The sequence below is a fragment of the Mobula birostris genome, chromosome 3 (genome assembly GCF_030028105.1).
Source record: "Mobula birostris isolate sMobBir1 chromosome 3, sMobBir1.hap1, whole genome shotgun sequence".
In the NCBI taxonomy this organism is placed as follows: Eukaryota; Metazoa; Chordata; class Chondrichthyes; order Myliobatiformes; family Myliobatidae; genus Mobula; species Mobula birostris.
Genome location: NC_092372.1, coordinates 137,795,309 through 137,813,333, shown reverse-complemented (window position 1 = coordinate 137,813,333; position 18,025 = coordinate 137,795,309). Strand labels below are relative to the sequence as shown.

The 18,025-nt window shown below is 38.3% G+C and overlaps 1 protein-coding gene across 3 annotated transcripts in view; it reads right to left on the bottom strand.

Moving 5' to 3' along the window:
* agmo (alkylglycerol monooxygenase) overlaps window positions 1-18,025 on the bottom strand; it is a 393,034-nt gene that overhangs the window by 287,582 nt on the left and 87,427 nt on the right. For all 3 annotated transcript variants that reach the window (XM_072253381.1, XM_072253382.1, XM_072253383.1), the window contains exon 3: window positions 6,743-6,894. In XM_072253381.1, the coding sequence (XP_072109482.1) occupies window positions 6,743-6,894 (152 nt within the window). The remainder of the gene's footprint in view (window positions 1-6,742; window positions 6,895-18,025) is intronic.

The following is an 18,025-nucleotide window of genomic DNA, read 5'->3' as shown; positions in this document are numbered from 1 at the left end:
GCATAAGTTTTCATTTATAAAGGTACATATTTATCAAGGACAGTCAACAGGAATTCTACATACACATAGAACATAGAACAGTACAACAAACTGTTACGAAACGCTCCCAACTGTGCCAGCTTCTGAGATTTAGACGCTCAATCATAAGCCCTAGTTGTGATATCATCTAGAGTTTCTTTTGTGCTCAGATATTGTTTGATACCGTGTCTCGATTCTTGCCTTGGATACCCCAGCGTTTGGGTCCAAACCATCCTTGCCAAGAACTGTCATCTCCGCAAAATACAGGCGTTTTGGCCCACAATATTATGCCAATCCATATAATCCTATTCCACGATCAATTTACCCTTTCCCTCCTAAACAGTGCAAAACCCTCCGTTTTTATATCCATGTGTCTATCTAAGAGTCCCTTAAATGTCCCTATTGTATCAATCTGTGTGTTCCAGGCACTTGCCACTCTCTGTATAAAAAATCTAGCTCTGATACTCTCCTCAACATTAAAAGAATGTCTTCTAGTGCTCACCATTACTGCTTTGGAAATTGACTTCCTTTAGCGATGCAAGGTAATTGCAATGAGAATGTTATATTTCTGATTGTGTGGCTGAAAAATTTTGAGGAGCAACCCAAATGACACGAATTAGAACAACAGGAGAATCTCTACCCACGTCTATATGGTTCAGGCATGAATGTAATTTGATACCAAATTCTGTTACCATGGTAAATGAGTTGTAGAGTTAATTTCAAAGTGCATTAATGATTTTTTTGGAAGGAGTCATGCTTATTATGGATGCTTCAACAATCAAAAGTGGTTTTATTTCTTTTTTTTTTGATTACTTCGAAACACTTGAACCTGACAACCTCTATCTCATTTTTAAAAAAACTCTTTTTACATTCCATTCGATATTAACCAAGGCAGCATTTGTGTATTTTGCTGGTTGTCTATTCAACAAATCAGCTTCTCTACTGGGTGATAAGTATGTCTAATCGTGTATGAAGCATGTTAGTTTTATAAATATGTTTTCTAGTTAATAGCATGTTAAATAATGTTCCTACATTTCATAATCAGTGGCTCCTCCAGTACTCCTCTGGTTCAAGTAAGTCCAATTAACTGATTTGTTGCTAAAGATCTTAATTTCCCTTTTGTTTTCACTTAGATGGTATCAAAATTGCAGTTTATTACTGCATGCAGGTCTAGTATTAGCAGAAATACAGACAGTCCTTAGAAGTCCTTACTATTATTTTATAGTATATTTCTAGACAAAACCCTTAATTTAAGGTCAAACTAAATTTCCCCTTCACTTAGAAACTTATTGAAATCAGTATGCCTCAGGAGGTACGGTGGAGAGCATGACATAGGGCAGTTTTGCAGTCAGACAGATTATACGCTAGGGTCCCACCTATATTGAGAACCTATTTCCCTGAAGCAGCCAGTCAGATGGACAACCAGTTGCGTGTCCTGCTTCCCTTGTTTGGTGGTGAGACAGGTGGCGAGGTAGCAGTGTCGCCTCAGCTGTAGCAAGGACTAGGACTGGGGCTTGCATTGTAGCATGGCATCCGGGCTCAGTTGGGGGCAGCCTTCGGTGCCGTCTTCCAGTGTTGGATTGGTGGAATTACAGGCTAGACTGCCGGTAACCATCAATTTGCAGGACTTGTCACTCAAGTTTTGGACTGAAAATATGTTTTCTTATGTGACCGTGTTCTTTTTTTTCCTCTTTCTCTTTATTTTGAATGCGTATGTTTTTGCACCTTGGCCCCAGGGAAATGCTGTCTCATTCAGCTGTATCCATGTATGGTTTGAATGACAATTAAACTGGATTTGATTTGATCTGCTTTTTGAGAGAATGCTATACATATCATGGAATAAAAAACAATCAGTACAACGATTTGAGAACTAGCACAGTTTCAGTGGACTCTTTCTATGCTGAAAAATTCTCGAATTCCACTTTGTGGAAATTGAAACACAAGTACAGGACATAGTTTATTTAGTTTGGAACTGCAGCCTTAAATTCCAGTCATAGTTGGCAGTGAAGTACTTTCTTTACCATCAGTGCAGTGTCATTGCATTTACAGCTGTTCCATTAAAAAGTTAGACATGACAATTCATTGATGAATTTAAACCACTATTCTAAATATGCCATATGGAATGAAATTGGATGGAGACAAAAAGGGCGAGGACCTTCCAACCTAGTGCCATAGTGGATATACTGAAAATCCATTTATCCTCCTCTGATGCCAGGAGACCGCCCTGGCGGCAAGGGATAAGTGAAATAACGATACAATTTCCAAAGCTTTAAATGAATATGCAATAAAAACTCATTGGTAGCCTGATAGTAAGGAAAGAATGATGATTTCTAACATTTAGCATCCAGCAACTTTTTCAGATGTAAGGTAGGATTTGTGCTCGCATTTTGTGCTAATCTGATAAAATTATCGTAAGTTTACCTTGTTACCAGGCATCAAAAACATAAAAAAAATCAAATCAGTTATTCCAATGAGCAAAAGAGGATTCATATTGAGATTTTAATGCCTGTTTTTTCATGAATAGCCTGGCAAAGAACATTTTTTAAATCTAAACACATCAGGAAAAATGTGCATGTTATATCCAAAGAGTCAAATATTACATCAGCTGTTATATTATCACAAAATAAATTCCAATGCAAAACCACAATTTTGGCTATGGCAGTGTTATTTTAGAACTAAATCTCACATGCATGATGGGGAAACTGCTTCCTGACACTTTTGATTCTTTTGTACGTGCTTCAATCTGTGTATATTAAGAATCCAAACAAGAAAATAGAAGTTGCTGCATTGTTGCCAGGACAACTGAGGCTGTGTTATCATTACAAGCATTCTTCTCAAACCAGGAATAATATTTCAGTTTATACAATAGCTGCGTACAAATCAATACTATTCTTTTGATCCTTTATAATGACAGTAGCCCAGCATCCTGGATAAAAGTATCTTCTCTATATCTGCATCGCTCCAACCCCAAAACCAATGAACCAACAGTCCCAGACTGTCTCAGATTTCAGGATTTGGAATTGTGTGAAATTATTTGTTAAGTTTTCCATTCAACATCCAAGAGACCATCATGAATAGATGGCTTTCATTCAGAACTGCAAAGATAGAGACAGGGAAGGATTCTCAGTGTACTGAGGAAAATGTTGAGACAAACTTTGGAAAACATTTACCTGAACTTACGGAACTTGTTTCCTTCCTATTGTCTCATTGTAGCAATAAGGCTTAAAGGTTTTTTTTTTGTCTACAAGATAAAGTATGATTCTGTCTTTTGGTGCTACCAAAGTAAAATGAATGCGCTAAATCTTAATACTTATTCTCAGAGGTCAAAATTATGATGGCTAAATCGTCAAGAATATCAATCAAAGAATGCCGTGTGTATACCTAGGATTTAATCATCCTTCACCATTCCAACACTCAGTTATTTCAGCTGATGTTTGATCCAAAAGAAATCATTTTGATGAAGAAGCAGCCTCTACCCCACAGCTTCAGGAGTCCTAACCTTAGGTACTGTCTGTGGAGTTTACACATTCTCGAATAATGAAGACGTTTCTGTTAGATACTCTGGTATTATCCCAAAGACCTGATGTTTGTTCCTTTATAAAGATAATAAAACAGCAACTTGATCTAAAATGTATTTCATTAACAAATATTGTTATTAAATTACTTGTTTTTAAATAGATTTATTCAAGTGATCAGTAATTTTTGTAAAATCACTTGTTTTTCCAGGGAAAGATTATAACGAGAAGCTGCTCAAGACAGAACATAATAATCAAAGAATTGCTCTTAAATGGTTTGCACTGTCCACCACCTGCTCATCTTGCATCATGACATGTTTTGTGCTACTTACAGGCATCCACAAAACAAAGAATCCCAATAAAACCCATTAAAAACAGAAGAAAACTGTCAAACACCCAGTGTGCAGAGAGAGAAAAAGACCAAATCGTACAAACAATAGAAGCAAGCAAACAGCATTCAGAACTGAAGTTCACAATGCCAGGCATCACTGGACTACTTTGAGTTAAAGAACTGCATGATCTACCTTTGCTATAGCCTTGTTTGAAATGTAATAAATGCACTTCCAATTTCTTTTCTGCAAGTAGGAGCTTCAAAAATTCATGAAAATGATTAATGTGCAATTTAATAAATTGTAGAAATACTATAAGAGTTGTTGAGTAATACTTTACTGCATTAGGTGGGAAACAGACAAAATGTTCTGTTCTCTCCTTATTTTCCTTGACAACCGACATTAACAGAGCTATTAACAGAATAATTGCTGTGACGAGTATTACTGGTAAACTCAAATAGCACTGGACAACAAAGATTTTGCTTCCTGAATAATTTGAGCACCTCATGGATTTTGGGCTGCTGTTCATGAAAATCACCATATTTCCTTGTCGTGTTCAATACTTTTGAAATCACCTGTATTGTTATTTCAATTCAAAATTCAAATCCATTAAGACGTTGCCCACAACATAAGCTGAAAAGTTTTCAATCTTGTCTGGGCATGCTTAGGCAGGGTGGATATAGCATGGCAGGACAGGTTTTAGAAAGGCTATGAAAGCATCATGTACACACCATTCTGTGCATTGCATTTATATGTAGAGGGTATATCGGTTTGTGATCACATTGATGCACGTGCTCTACGCACACTATGCATTGTATTTACACTGATTATAATAAAGTAATTGTATTTTCAGCAGTATTTGTAATAACAACATGTCTGACCAATATTGCAACAGTCGCGATATTTTAAATCATATTTGTGGCGAGTATATGCCTAAATCTCAAAGACGAAGCATGACTCCTCTTATTAAGAAAGCCAGTGAGTTTTAATTTGGGTGTAAATTGGTGACCAAGACAAACCCTGGGCTCCTCATAATTCTTGTGCAATGGGTGCTGTCAATCTTAGAACCTGGCTCACAGGTACTCCGAAGTCAATGCCGTTCACTGTTCTGATGATATGGCGAGAGCGGAAGGATCATGTGGCAGACTGCTACTTCAAGAAATTCACTGAATACCCAATCTCCCTTCAGCTATGAGACCTGGAGCACATGACGGTAGTCTTCCAGTACCAAAGCCACCAGAGACGTGGAGCCCAGATGAGGCAGACGAAGATGTCATGATACACGAGCCAGGAATGGATAATGACACTGATACCAATACAGATTTTGAACCCTTTATATCGACTGAGCCTCATCCGATAACTCAATCTGAGTTAAACAACCTTGTCAGAGACTTGGGTTTGACAAAGGCAAAAGCAGAATTACTGGGTTCTAAACTGCAAGGATGGACTGGAGAAAATCACATGGAAGGCATTGAAGGATGTTGTTGAGAATTTTCTTGGCAACTACAGAGTACCAAACTACATGCAGCTGGTTGACAACATGCTTCAAGCATACAAAACCATGAAGTGCAACATGTCACTAAAGATTCATTTTCTGCATTGCTATTTAGACATTTTCCCTGCAAATCTTGGTGCTGTCAATGACGAGCCTGGTGAGAAGTTCCACCAGGACATTGCTGTCATGGAGGAATGGTATCAGGGCAATTGGAATCCATCTATGCTGGCTGATTGTTATTGGACACTTAAACGAGGAGCCTCATCCACTATTAATGAAAATCATCAAAAAAACATTTTTAGCTTAGCCGAACTATTGCAAAGCATCAGCACTATTATTCAATTAAATGTATTATATTCAATAAAAGTTAATTTCTTGTTTCTCCAAATTCCTATATGATACAAATAGCTTGAAATTATATTTGTGTTCAGCTTCAAGCAGTTTACAAAAATAAAATTCTGAGGCAGCAACACTTTTGAAGAAATTTGCTCTCCAGTGTGGTTATTACAGGTGACCCCATGTCAAAGCTGTTTGGGTTATAGAAATTCACACTTGCAGAATTCACAAATCACTATACAAAATTTGAATTTGGCATCACTATATTTGAATGGGAAATAAGTAAATAAATCAAAATCAAGTTAATTTTTTCAATCTGCATTTCTTGACACATGTGCAGATGACAGAGTTGTATATTATGGAAAGTCCTGGATGCAGTGTGTGCCTTTTAGGGAATGAAACACCCCATAACACAAGGGTTACCTGTAGCTAATATTTTAGGGGATCATTGACTTTATGGTGATGTGCCTGTCAATCTTACTAACTTAGTTGAAAATACGTAGCTTTGAAAACTGACAAGATGCAGCTGTCATAACTGTAAGTTCTACCCAGAATATTTTATCATTCTCAACACACAGGTCTTGACTTTCTAACATAGTGACAAACGTGTTAATTCTTTTATTACCAAACAAGATATTTCAATCATAAACTCATGGAACATCCATTTTCATAAAGAAACTTACATGTCCCAGTACTCAAACATCATACATTGGCTTAATGCATGTCTGATCATTCATACAAAGAATGCGTTTCTTTGCCATTACACAGGACTGCTGTCACAAGAGGATCTAGCAAGACATTGTAAGGCAACACAAGCAAACACTAAATAGGCTAAATGGCCCGTTCTGATTTGTAATATAATCTAATAGTGTTAGATTATGTTCATCAAACCACGACATTACTGTCATATCCAACTACTTTAAGATTACTGCAGTTTAAGTTTTATGGATGGAGTCTCAATTTAATTTTAAACATATGTGGTAGATATTATGCAATAAAAATGCCATAATCTTTCATAACATCAGTGTAGCCCATCAGTATCTACTTACCATGCGACATTCGATGAAGCCAATAATAAGCAAAATCAACTCCTATAAATGCCAACCACCAAGTCCAAGGCGAATTCCAAGGAAGTACATAGAGTCTAAAGTTCTCCCAGATATAGATATAGCCAGTCAGTTCAATGCCTCTTCCAAATAATCTAGCAAAAAAAGGAAAATACAAAAAATTAGTAGGCAATATATTTTTCTAAAGTGGATGCATATTTGGCAAAAGCAAAAAAAACTAATCCTGACAAAACTGAAAATGCTATAAACACTCTATTCTATGAATACTGAGCTAGGTTCCTTTCCTTAAATATTATGAACTCAATCTGTCAATGTGACAAACTGTACCCGAATACTACAAAAAGACTACATTTAAAAGCGACAGTGATGCCAAACATCTTTATTTGCCTTTGTTCGCATAAACATAACCTATGGTAGTTCCTGGCCTATTCCTCTGAAGGTATAGTATTTGTGTCCATCTATTCTCTTATCTTCACGATCCAGTAAGTGATACTTTGGGAATCAATGCTAAATCATAAGACAATCAAAAGAGGCAAGATTATGAAAAATCACAACATTAATGGGATTTAAGAGGAAAAATAGAAATATAATTCTAGCACTGCTTGTTTAAGCCACAATCTTGTTAAGTAAACATCAAGGTTAAACTCTTAATCAGGAGAAAAATTCAAATTAAACAAGAAACTCTTTTAATAAACAATAATAAAATCTTTACTACATCCAATTTTTTTCAGCTTGCATTTCAAGTTCAACAGAAGTTAAAAAGTCTGGGATTTTCTAATACCTCTATAAAATTCCATCAAAGAAATGGAGGGAACCTTCCTAATCAGTGAAAATGCTCATTCCAGGAGCCACATTTGTTAATTTTTAAAAATTCCATTTATGTTCTACTGTGATAGAAAGGGAATTACAAAACTCTTCTATTCTACAATAGGACTACAATTTGTGTCACTAAGTATTGGAAATATTTAAGAAGCTTAATGAGAATTCTGGAAAGATTTCCTGTATTATTATTTCAAATTCCTAGAATTAATTTCTGGTCCACCAGCAATTTTCTATAAATTATTTTCCTAATTGTGCTTTTGTTTCTTACTTATCCTCCGATCATCTTGTTTAGATATCAAGGACATCAAAAGATCTTAGGTTAGTGCACATAGTTATATACATAGTTTAACATCCATCTTATCTCCAACCTTTCTTCTTCTTTTAAACCAGCTCCCATCTTTCTCCACATCTTAAAGCTTGATTTACCTCCAGTTTCCCAATTCTGTCAAAAATTCTGTTTAATATTAATTATATTTCTCTCTGTCTACAGGTACAGACTGACATGCTGAGTAATTCCAGCATTCTGTCTTTGTTATGAATTGTTTAACTACTAAGTTAACTAGTCCTGGATGTCAACATCTCTGAAGATCTATCCTGGGCCAAACATATTGATGCAATTATAAAGAAGGCACAACAGCGACTATATTTCATTAGGAATTTGAGGAGACTTGGTATGACACCACTCTCGCACATTTCTACTGATGTACCATGATGATCATTTTAACTGGCTGGATCACTGTCTGATATGGAGGGGCCACTGCACAGGATCAGAGATAGCTGCAGATGGTTGTAAACTCAGCCAGCTCCATTATGGCAGCAGTGAGGACATCTTCAAAAGGCGATGCCACAAAAAAGTGGCACCCATTATTAAGGACCCCCATCACCTTGGACATGCCATTTTCTCATTGCTACCATCAAGAAGGAGGTACAGAAGCTTGAAGACACACACTCAACACTTTAGGAATAGCTTCTTCCCGACCACCATCAGATTTCTGAATGGACAATAAATCCGTGACAACTACCTCAATATTTTTTGCTCTCTTTTTGCACTACTTGTTGAAGTTAATTTAAAATATATATATATATCTTACTGTTATTTATATTTTTTATTACTGTATTATGTATTGCAATGTACTGCTAACGCAAAACAACGAATTTCATGACATATGCCAGTGATATTAAACCTGATTCTTGTCTTTGCTTTATTACTAGTTTTAATTTGGGTATTATGATATTTTGTTGCAGCCTTCTGCAAAATAATGATTCTTTTAAGTAAATGAACCAAAAGTCCACCTTTCTATGTTTACAACATTTCTTGAACAATTCAAAACTTTTGGAAAAATCCTTATTGGACAATTACATTTCATAAATAAATTCCAATCAGTCTGAATTGCAGTAAGAGAGCTAATTCTTTGTGACATTCAGAATCCAATCCTCTTAAGCCTTTTACTAAAACATTAAGGTGCAAAAATAAATAATAACTTGCTACTTTTGGCTGAAGTTGAATAATCTTTCATTGGAAAGAGTTGACTGTTTTACCTGTAGAAAAATAATTGTATTCATCTCCTAGTTTCAACTAATCTCTGCTATTAAACTCCTGACCTCTCATTGTAAAATAACTCGGCCATCAATTTTTCCATCAGTAAATGTATTCAATATCAATTTTATGATACCTGGTTACATCAGAATATTCAGCAAAAATCTTGTCATGTTACCTACAAATAGTTTGCTGCGGGTCTTACTTTAGAGTACAAAATAGCTCCCTGTGACATTCAGTTAATAAAAAAAGCATTTAATTCATTGATTTAATGCCTGGTCCAAGCAAAATAAACATTGAAGATGATTCCAGGGTTCCAAAAGTGGGACTAGGAAGGAAAGAATTTAATTCTACAATTCTATCATATTTATTTCTTTTTTTTTTCATATTTCATCACAACAAATATGCTCCCATCAATCCCATCCCTCAATTTTCATTCAATTTATTCTCTATTACATGTCTATTAAATCTCCTGTTAATGACCTACTCCAGGATAAAATAATAATAACAAATTAATCTCCCAACATATCTATAGGGCATGGGAGGAAATCAGGTGACCGAGCAAAAAGCCATGCAGCCTTCAGGAGAACCTATAAATTACACAAACAGAATCAAACACAAGGCGGTGGAGTTGTGAAAATCAACACCAACTACTCCATCATACTGCCACATCTCATCTGCTGACCACATGAATATTTAGCCTCCCCAAACCAGGCATCTGTTCTCACACTTGAAAGATATGAATTAGATGGGGTGTTGCATGTGGATAATTACATGGGATATTTACAGATTATAGGTTGCACGGACTAATTCATCTCACGCGAGCACACCCATTTATGCAGCAGTTCATTTTAAACACAAGAAAGTCTGCCAATGCTGCAAATCCAAATGAACACATACAAAATGCTGGAGGAACTCAGCAGGCCAGGCACCAGTGATTAGTTGAAACTAGGAGATGAATACAATTATTCTTCTACTAGTAAGCATTCAACTTTTCCCAATGAAAGATTATTCAACTTCAGCCAAAAGTAGCAAGTTATTACCTATTTTTGCACCTTAATGTTTCAGTAAAAGGCTTAAGAGCATGGTCAGTGTTTCGGGCCAAGACCCTTTTTAAAATTTCGTCTGAGAAGCACCTTTGCGAACAGTTGGCAGTGCCTACATTTTAGCTGCAGCAGTAACTACATTTTACAAACACAAGAAAATCTGCAGATGATGAAAATTGAAAGCAACACACCCAAAATGCTGGAGGAACTCCGCAGGCGAGGCAGCATCTATGGAAAAGGGGAAGCTGTTGTCGTTTCGGACAGAGACTCTTCTTCAGGACTAAAAAGGAAGGGAAGAAGTCAGAGTATGAAGGGGAGGGGAGGAATAAGTACAAGCTGGCAGGTGATAGGTGAAACCAAGAAGGGTGAAGTAAAGAGCCAGGAAGTTGATTGGTGAAAGAAATGAGGGCTGGAGGAAGGGGAATCTGACAGGAGACTATAGAAGATCATGGAAGAAAAGGAAGGAGGAGCACCACAGGGAGATGATGGCCAGGTAAACGGATAAGGTGAGAGAGGGAAACAGGAATGGGGAATGGTAAAGAAGAAGTGGGGGGGGGGAGGGATTGCAATTACCAGAAGTTTGAGAATTTGATGTTCATGCCATCAGGTTGGAGGCTACCCCAACAGAACATAAGGTGCTGTCTTCTGAGTGTGGCCTCCTTGCGACAGTAGAAGAGCCCATGGATTGACATGTCGGAATGGGAACACAAAGTGGAATTGAAATGGGAGGCCACAGGGACATGCCGCTTTCCCTGACAGATGGAGCGTAGGTGCTTGGTGAAGCAGTCTCCCAATCTACGCTGGGTCTCACCAATATACAGGAGGCCACACCAGGAGCACTAGATACAGTAGATGACTGCAACATACTTGCAGGTGAAGAGTCATCTCACCTGGAAGGACTGCTTGGGGACCTGAATGGTAGTGAGGGAAGAGGTGTAGAGGCAGATGTAGCACTTGTTTCGCTTGCAAGGAATAGGGTTGCCAAATGTCCCGTATTAGCCAGGACATCTCGTATACTGGGCTAAATTGGTTTGTCCCATACAGGACCGCCCTTTTCCTGTATTTCCCCCATTAAGGTAGAGCCTTCCTATGAAACTGTTCGTAAGCCGAAATGGCATAAAGCAAAGAAGCAATTACCATTAATTTATATGGGAAAAATTTTTGAGCATTCCCAGACCCAAAAAATAACCTACCAAATCATACCAATAACACATAAAACCTAAAATAATACTAACATATAGTAAAAGCAGAAATGATATGATAAATACACAGCCTATATAAAGTAGAAATAATGTATGTACAGTGTAGTTTCACTTAACAGAATCTGGAAGATTAAGCCAAAACCAATTTGTAGAAAAAAATAGGCACGTACGCGCATGCGCATGTCATGTATATGCACGTCACGCATGCGCACACAGGTGCCCGCGCAAAGCTTCATGGTCATGGTAGTCTTCCTTGGGGTAAACATAAGTGTCCCGTATTTGACCGCTACTATTGTCCCTTATTTGGGAGTGAGAAAGTTGGCAACCCTAACCAGAAAGGAGATCAGTGGGGAAGGACGAGTGGACAAGGGAATCGCGTAGGGTGTGATGCCTGCGGAAAGCAGAAAGTGGGGAGGGGAGGTGGAGTTCCTCCAGCATTTTGCATGAGCTTCACTTTACGTTGCCTTTTCTCTTTGGATTTATCTGGGTTGCGAAAAACCTTTTAAAAGGCCTCAGAATTAGCATTAACAGCTCCAGTTTGGCTTTGAAAACCTACAAATTACTATCATAGTTCTGAAGCTGAACTTCAAGCAGACGTATACTAATGCTGACATATCCTTCAAGCAGAGTGAGTAAAATAACATTATATAGAGTTAAGAAAACAATTATGTTTAATTTGCATTTTAGAGGTAAACAATGTTGGCCTAGAATGTTGTAACAATTGGCCAGATGTATGAATTATTACCTAGAAAGTGAAAAGTGGTCTTTGGATCAGCTGCCACCACAAAAGTGGTGAGCCTGCTGGCATACAAAAAAACTTAGGCAGGATCAACATTAAAAATAGTGAACACTTTTCATAGCACGATGTCAAAGATCTAAACAACAATCTTTTGGGAAAAAAAATAATCAGAGTACAAAAGCTCACTGGGCTATAATATTCTTTATAAAAGAAACTGCAAGAAAGGGTGTTGACAGAATGCAGACATCTGAATTGCACTTCATCACGAAAAGGATTTGTTATACTGCATACCAGCTGCTCAGCATTTATCATAAACATTCAGACCACCTGCATGATCTGAGGTGCAGGAAATTTGTGAACTAACAATTAGAATTTCACTACTGCATCCTGCTGCAACAGAATTTAATGACCACATCATGAAGAAGTTGCAGAAGAAATACATTAAAACAGTTCAAGGTAAAATAGCAATGCTGGCAATGATTAATCTGCAGACTGGGTAAACGAAAAATTACTTAAAAACATACTGACAAAATGGAACCATTCTCAATGAACACTTTTGTTCTCTTCCAATTAAGAAATTGTAAACTATTGCAGAAACTTGCTTGTATCGTCATGGTTACAATGGTAGTTATTAATACTGTCATTACATCAATGTAGAGCATCTTCAGTGGAAGTTTCAAAAGATACCTCAGCGCTAAGCCCAAGTCTAAATGAAACCAAGTAAAATACGTGGATTCAGTTTGGATTGTGTCATGTATTTGTTGTCAGTTCCAGGTAGGGACAGGCCAGACTGTGCCATAATAGCCCAGATTGGTATATTATCCAGTCATGTTGACTTGCTTATTACCACAAGCATCCTCAGTTGTTGATCAAAAGTGGAGTATTATTATTGTCATATCCAAGTTCTGTCAACTTCAAAGAGACAGACTGGTGAAATCATAGAAATCCTGCTTACATTCAACTCAGCAAATCATGAAGTAACATATCTTGAAGAACACTGAAAAACAGACAAACTAAATGGAACCCAGAGTTTATAGAGATGCAAGAAAAGACAGAAGTATTCAAATATTTGAAGATAGTGACACGGTACTGTAGTGGTTAGCACACATAGTTGTTAGTACAGTGCCCGTGACCAGGGTTAAAGTCCCACTGCTGCCTGTAGGGGATTTTTATGTTCTCCCTGTGACCACATGGTTTCCTCCAGGTGCTCTGGTTTCCTCCCACAGTCCAAAGGCGTACTGGTTGGTTGGTTAATTGGTCATTATAAATTGTCCTGTGATTAGGCTAGGGTTAAATTGAGGTATTGCTGGGCAGCATGACTTGAAATGCCAGAAGCACTTTTCTGCACTGCATCTCAATGAACAGATAGGCAAACAGACAGAAAGACAGGTAAGTAGACAGATAGAGAGATAAGCAAGTAGACAGATAGACAAACAAATTTAAAGTAATGATTGGGTCAGGTACCAGACACTAATTAGCAAAGTACAAAAGTATGAAGTGCTATGGTCTCGGAGCAAGTCGACGGCAGAAGGCAGTTTAAATGGTTTGGTATGGATGATATAGGCTGAGGGACCTGTTTCTGTGCTGTGCTTTTCTGTGACTCTATGAATCTATGAAAAACAATAAACCTGCTCATGAAGTAAGTGCAACTTAATCAATTTGATAATGAAATCTTGCATTGAAATAGAGATTAATTTATGTTATTGCCCTTCATTTGAGGCATCACAGCCAGCGCCTGAATTTAAAAATGAACTGATATTTGATTCCTAGATGCAGCGTTATAGGGGTTGTTACTGTCCCAGTATTTGTGTATCTAAGCTGATGGAAACACAAGTTCAAATGTCATCAAAAACCTAATTCAATTAGGCAAAGCTTGAAATAAAAGGATCTAGCATTAGTAACAATCAAGCATAAATCACAGAATGATTCACAAGTGGAAGTCTATTGAACAGGGAATAGTACAGCACAGTACAGGCCTTCCAGCTGACCTACTGTACACAGACCCACTCCACAATTAATCTAACCCTTCCTTCCTACACAATCCATAACCCTCTGTTTTTCTGACATCTGTGTACCTATTTAGAGTCTAACGGTCCTGATTATATCGGCCTCTACAACATTCCCCAGTCATGCATTCCAAGCACACATCACTCCTGTGTAAAAAACTTATTTCTGACATCTCTTCTAAACTTTCCTCGACACACCCTGAATGAAATATTGTCACCCTGGAAACAAAGACACTGGCTGTCCACTCTACAATCCTATCCTCCTCTATGAAGTCGCCATTCATCCGCCTTCACTCCTAAAGGAAAAGTCCAAGCTTGCTCAACCTTCCTTCATAAGGCATGTTCTATAATGTAGGCAACATCCAAGATTGGTCATTGAATTCATAATGATTTAAAGTAGGAGCAATCTAACCGGCTGTTTGGGCACATTCTGGAGTTAGGGTATATAGCAAATGTTAATTTCAGCAGCAACAAATCTTTAGATTTGAATGTGGATTGCAGACTGAATTTAAAACGCAACTCTGAACAAAAGCCTCCCTGGAGCTGCAGATTGGGGCTGATTACAAACCAGGAGTCAACCATTCACTTAATGTCTGCATATGTATGAATCCAGAGACAGTCTGTGAGGATTAACATTTATTTTGGGTGTTTGGACTGTGGGTGTGAAGAAGGATGTGTTTGAAAACTATATGTAATTCAAAGGAAGCATTTTATTTACATTGTAACTATAGAATTGTCCCACTGTTACCTTTGATCTTTAGCATAGAAAAATATCATGTAATATTGGGCTAAGCAGGCCTCTTCTTCCAAGAGTGTCTCAATATGATGCCTGTGGCTAATTTTTGCTGAATAAAGCACTTCTATATTCATTAGCTTCAGTACCTCTCCAATCAATTTGTTCAAGCTATCACAGTGGCCATATCCCCTGCACTTTATTTCAAAAGAAATTGATAATGTGATAAGAACCCAATTTGCTCATTAGTGTAATTCAGGGAATGAAATATGCCGACCCTGCACAGGCTGACCAATACACGATCCTAACCTAAGCAACTTAGTTGACAAGCAAAACGGGTGTCAGTAAACAGCTGGCTTGGTGCATTAAAGCCAAACACATTTGCCATTTCTGCTTGGAAATAGTATGCATTAGCAGGGTGCCAGATGATAATGTGTGCTGTCTGCTTCAAAAGTTATCATACTCCTGTCATAGTAATATTCATCACTGGTGCCAAGTTTTCCCTCTCTACGGATTATGGAAATAATCCACAGCACCAGCTAAAATACTGCTACACAGGTCTGAAATTGATAACTATTGTATAATTTAGCGCATCCAACTATTTCATCTTCTTTCCAACAGAAACATAAAATAATTATATAGCTTAATTTTCTCTGATGAGATTATTAATTGCACACTAGGAGCTCTCAGGTGAAATTTCCACATCCACTCTTTCAGCTTTAAATGCTGTTACAAGCATTTGGCAACTCTGCGCTTTCAGGATGCAGAAAACTGTAATGGTGCTGAGAAGTATTTATGAAGGAGAGGCAAAGTACTGAGAGATATTTCTTTGTTCCAGGTAATAGTTGCAACTCTTTCACTGTCACTGAATCAGCACCTTGAATTTCCTTCCCACAACATCACTTATATTTGCACAGTGTCATCAATGTTTTGAACCACCCATGTCTTTCGCCAAACCTAAGATACACTGCTTCCCTAAGGCAACTTCAAAGTCAAAGTCTAAGTAAAATTTGCATGCAAAGTACGTATATGATACCGTACACAACTCAGATTTTTTTGCAGGCATTTACAAGAAAATAAAGAAATGCAATAGGATTTATGAAAAACTATACATAAACAAAGACAAGCAACTATCATGCAAATAGACAAATCATGCAAATAAGAAATCATTAATTCTGAGAACATGAGAGGTAGAGTCGGTGGTAAAGAAGGCAAATGCAACGTTAACATTATTTCAAGGGAAATAGAACATAACAGCAAGGAGATAATGCTGAGCCTTTAAAAGACACTAGTCAGGCCGCACGTAGAGTATTGGCAACAGTTTTGGGCCCCATATCTCAAAAAGGATGCATTGTCACTGGAGAGAGTCCAGAGGAGGTTCACAAGGATGATTCCAGGAATGAAGAGGTTAACATATAGAAACATAGAAACATAGAAAATAGGTGCAGGAGTAGGCCATTCGGCCCTTCGAGCCTGCACTGCCATTTATTATGATCATGGCTGATCATCCAACTCAGAACCCCGCCCCAGCCTTCCCTCCATACCCTCTGATCCCCGTAGCCACAAGGGCCATATCTAACTCCCTCTTAAATATAGCCAATGAACTGGCCTCAACTGTTCCCTGTGGCAGAGAATTCCACAGATTCACCACTCTCTGTGTGAAGAAGTTTTTCCTAATCTCGGTCCTAAAAGGCTTCCCCTTTATCCTCAAACTGTGACCCCTTGTTCTGGACTTCCCCAACATCGGGAACAATCTTCCTGCATCTAGCCTGTCCAATCCCTTTAGGATTTAATACGTTTCAATCAGATCCCCCCTCAATCTTCTAAATTCCAACGAGTACAAGCCCAGTTCATCCAGTCTTTCTTCATATGAAGGTCCTGCCATCCCAGGAATCGATCTGGTGAACCTTCTCTGTACTCCCTCTATGGCAAGGATGTCTTTCCTCGGATTAGGGGACCAAAACTGCACACAATACTCCAGGTGTGGTCTCACCAAGGACTTGTACAACTGCAGTAGTACCTCCCTGCTCCTGTACTCGAATCCTCTCGCTATAAATACCAGCATACCATTCGCCTTTTTCACCGCCTGCTGTACCTGCATGCCCACTTTCAATGACTGGTGTATAATGACACCCAGGTCTCGTTGCACCTCCCCTTTTCCTAATCGGCCACCATTCAGATAATAATCTGTTTTCCTATTTTTGCCACCAAAGTGGATAACTTCACATTTATCCACATTAAATTGCATCTGCCATGAATTTGCCCACTCACCCAACCTATCCAAGTCACTCTGCATCCTCTTAGCATCCTCCTCACAGCTAACACTGCCACCCAGCTTCGTGTCATCCGCAAACTTGGAGATGCTGCATTTAATTCCCTCATCCAAGTCATTAATATATATTGTAAACAACTGGGGTCCCAGCACTGAGCCTTGCGGTACCCCACTAGTCACCGCTTGCCATTCTGAAAAGGTCCCGTTTATTCCCACTCTTTGCTTCCTGTCTGCTAACCAATTCTCCATCCACATCAATACCTTACCCCCAATACCGTGTGCTTTAAGTTTGCACACTAATCTCCTGTGTGGGACCTTATTAAAAGACTTTTGAAAATCCAAATATACCACATCCACTGGTTCTCCCCTATCCACTCGACTAGTTACATCCTCAAAAAATTCTATGAGATTCGTCAGACATGATTTTCCTTTCACAAATCCATGCTGACTTTGTCCGATGATTTCACCGCTTTCCAAATGTGCTGTTATCACATCTTTGATAACTGACTCCAGCAGTTTCCCCACCACTGACGTTAGGCTAACCGGTCTATAATTCCCCGGTTTCTCTCTCCCTCCTTTTTTAAAAAGTGGGGTTACATTAGCCCCAAATATACCACATCCACTGGTTCTCCCCTATCCACTCTACTAGTTACATATGAGGAGTGTTTGGCAGCCTTGGGCCTGTACTCACTGGAATTTAAAAGAATGTGGGGGGATCTCATTGAAACCTACCAAATGTTGAAAGGACTAGATAGGGTGGATGTGGAAAGGATGTTTCCTATGCTGGGGAATCCAGAACTAGAGGGCACAGCTTCAAAATTGAGGGGCAACCCTCTAGAACAGAAGTAATGAGGAACTTTTTAGCCAAAGAGTAGCAAATCTGTGGAATGCACTATAACAGACTGCGG